Consider the following 2,700-nt stretch of genomic DNA (forward strand, 5'->3'; position numbering starts at 1 on the left):
TCGATCTCTTGACCTCGTGATCCACCCGCCTCGGCCTCCCAAAGTGCTGGGATTACAGGCTTGAGCCACCGCGCCCGCCCTCTGTTCTTATTTATATAAGCCCGTTGTAAGTTTATTTGAGGGCAAAGTGAAAAACATTGGTGACTGTAAAAGTGATGTTGTGATTATAGTAAGCTGGAATTTAAACTTAGAACACAGTGTAAGCCTTGCCAAGTTGATACTTTACATTCTTTCAGCTATAACTACTCTGGGTTATTCAAGGAATAATGAGTTGTTATTTTACTTATTCAGTCATCTGGTGACCTGTAAATCATTTCTGTATGTTAGAGAATTAAGGTAGTTGTGTTTCCTTTTTAATTGCAAACCACACTAAGCATAAGTAGAGCTCGATTAAGGTAACCGTTAGCCCCCACTTAATAATAATCACTATGGGTACCTTGCTGCCTTGATCACAACCATAGATTTCCTTCTCCCTTGACCCATGATATATATATATTTTTTGAGACAGAGTTTTGCTCTGTCACCTAGGCTGGTCTCAAACTCCTGGTCTCAAGTGATCTTCCCACCTTGGCCTCCCAAAGTGCTGGGATTACAGACGTGAACCACTCTGCCCAGCCCCATGATATTTTTAAAACCTGAGTCACCCATATTCTGACTTTTCTACTGTTGCCCCAATCTCACTGCTTAGTATATAAACCAGAATAAAGGTGGTCTTCACTTCCATCTAAGCCCTACTGTTGTGGATTTACAGAAAATACCAATCTGTACTGAGACGTAGAAGTTTTGAGTAAACAGAGATGCCATGTTCCTATGTCAGAAATGTAAAAGTGTGGATTTACCCCTAGTTATTGCAGTCTTTGTAGTGACATTAGAAATCCTAATTTGAACAATATTTGGTGGTTGTCAAAATGATTCTCAAATTTATCAGAAAGGTTAAGAGGAAAGTAACAAAAATAAACAAATTGGAAGTATTTATTTACCAAATACTGAAATATTAACTACTAGCAGCAGCTTTATTGTCACGGGAATAGTGGAAAAGAATGGAAAATGCAGAAGCAAGCCAAAGAATAGATGAAAATATAGTGTAAATTAAAAGTTACATTTAATTTAGTAGGGAAAGAATGCATTACTCAGTAATTATTAGCTAAACATTTGAATAAAATTAATTACACTTATCAGTCACACCATACACAAAAATAAATTCCAAATGGTAAAATATTTAAGTGTAAAAATAAAACTATTTAAAACCATCCTTCCCCACAAAAAGAGTGATTACTTACATAATGTTAGGAGTGAGAAAGTCTTCCTTTACATAGCTGCAAAGGTCAAATATATAAAGGAAAAGATTCGTGAATTTGACTACATACATTTTAGGTTTTTTTTTAAATAACAGTTTTCTTATGATTTATTGCTTTCTACTCCGTGACATGATGTAAAATATATGCTCGGTTTGTTCCACCAGTATTATTCTGCATAATAGTTTCTTAAAACAACCTCCTTTTGCCAAATGCCATTTGAGTTTCTGTACTCCTGTTTAGCAAGAATTTTTTTAATTTGAATATATTAGAGATTTCTTTCAAAGATCACAAATATGTTTCAAGTAGTGATATATACATTTTCTGAAAAGAGGGTATAGTTAATTCTGTCAGTATCAAATCATATCAGCATGTGGTCTTCCTAGTGTGGTATTAACATGCCTGTTTTAGATTTCAATGTCTGAAATGAAAGTGACTTTTAATTGAACATCTGTCTGCTCTACTAATAAGCAGATATTTTTGCCTCATTGCTTCTTCTGATCACTTTCTTAATTTATAAGAATGCCCAAGTGTTGTGAGGTCGAGCTACTTATATCACTCCTGCCCCTGGTTGAGCTTACTGCTTTTTTCTTTCTCTTTCCAGGTATCTGGCATAATTTTGTCCTTGCGCTCTTGGGTATTTTAGCTCTTGTTCTCCTCCCAGTAATTCTTTTACCATTTTACTACACTGGAGTTGGGGTGCTCATCACTGAAGTTGCTGAGGTAAATAATGGATTACTCAGGGCATTCTTTCATCAGATGTTGTGGTGTAATACTTAGCATTTAATCAGGAAATTTTATTCAAGATCTCATATATAAAAGTTTCTTCTGAAGAAATTACTATAATCCTTTCAAATCTAACAAATAACGTTGGGAAACACGTTGCATTCTTAAAGTTTCATGAAAATTGTTTTTTTCCTGATACTGTACTTACAAAGATCGTATCACGATTTTCTACCTGTAGTTTATTAGTAAAATGCATCATTTACCTTTACCATTTATTTTTATATCTCTGCTTTTGAGTCAAATGTCTTTACGCCTCCTAAGTAATAAGAAAGATGAAACCCAGGCCATCCAGCTGTAACATTTCATAGGGGTTTAAGTTAATGTCTTCAACTCTGTATTTCAGTCCCTTAGACACTAACTGCTATGATGGTATCAAATCTTCTATTCAGACATTAGGAAGAGGAAAATTACGTTTGTGAGCAATTGGCTTATATATACCTTTTACTGATGATATTGTCTGCATATTCGGGATATGTAAGAACTTGTCTTATTGTTTTATGTGTTAAGGATTTAGGAAAGGAAAAGCAGTCTAATGATACTTTCACCAAAAAAAATTTAATGCAGTTTGGGAAAAAATTTCATCATTTTAGTCTTAACAGTCTGCAAGCAAGTCAGTTTT

At 34.4% G+C, this 2,700-nt stretch overlaps 1 protein-coding gene across 1 annotated transcript in view; it reads left to right on the forward strand.

Annotated features, from left to right (window-relative positions):
* LOC108312670 (transcription factor YY2) overlaps nt 1–2,700 on the forward strand; it is a 30,523-nt gene that overhangs the window by 13,435 nt on the left and 14,388 nt on the right. The window contains exon 3 of the mRNA XM_037742819.1: nt 2,425–2,492. Coding sequence (XP_037598747.1) covers nt 2,425–2,492 — 68 coding nt within the window. The remainder of the gene's footprint in view (nt 1–2,424; nt 2,493–2,700) is intronic.

Source organism: Cebus imitator, unplaced genomic scaffold (genome assembly GCF_001604975.1).
Source record: "Cebus imitator isolate Cc_AM_T3 unplaced genomic scaffold, Cebus_imitator-1.0 Scaffold128, whole genome shotgun sequence".
NCBI lineage: Eukaryota > Metazoa > Chordata > Mammalia > Primates > Cebidae > Cebus > Cebus imitator.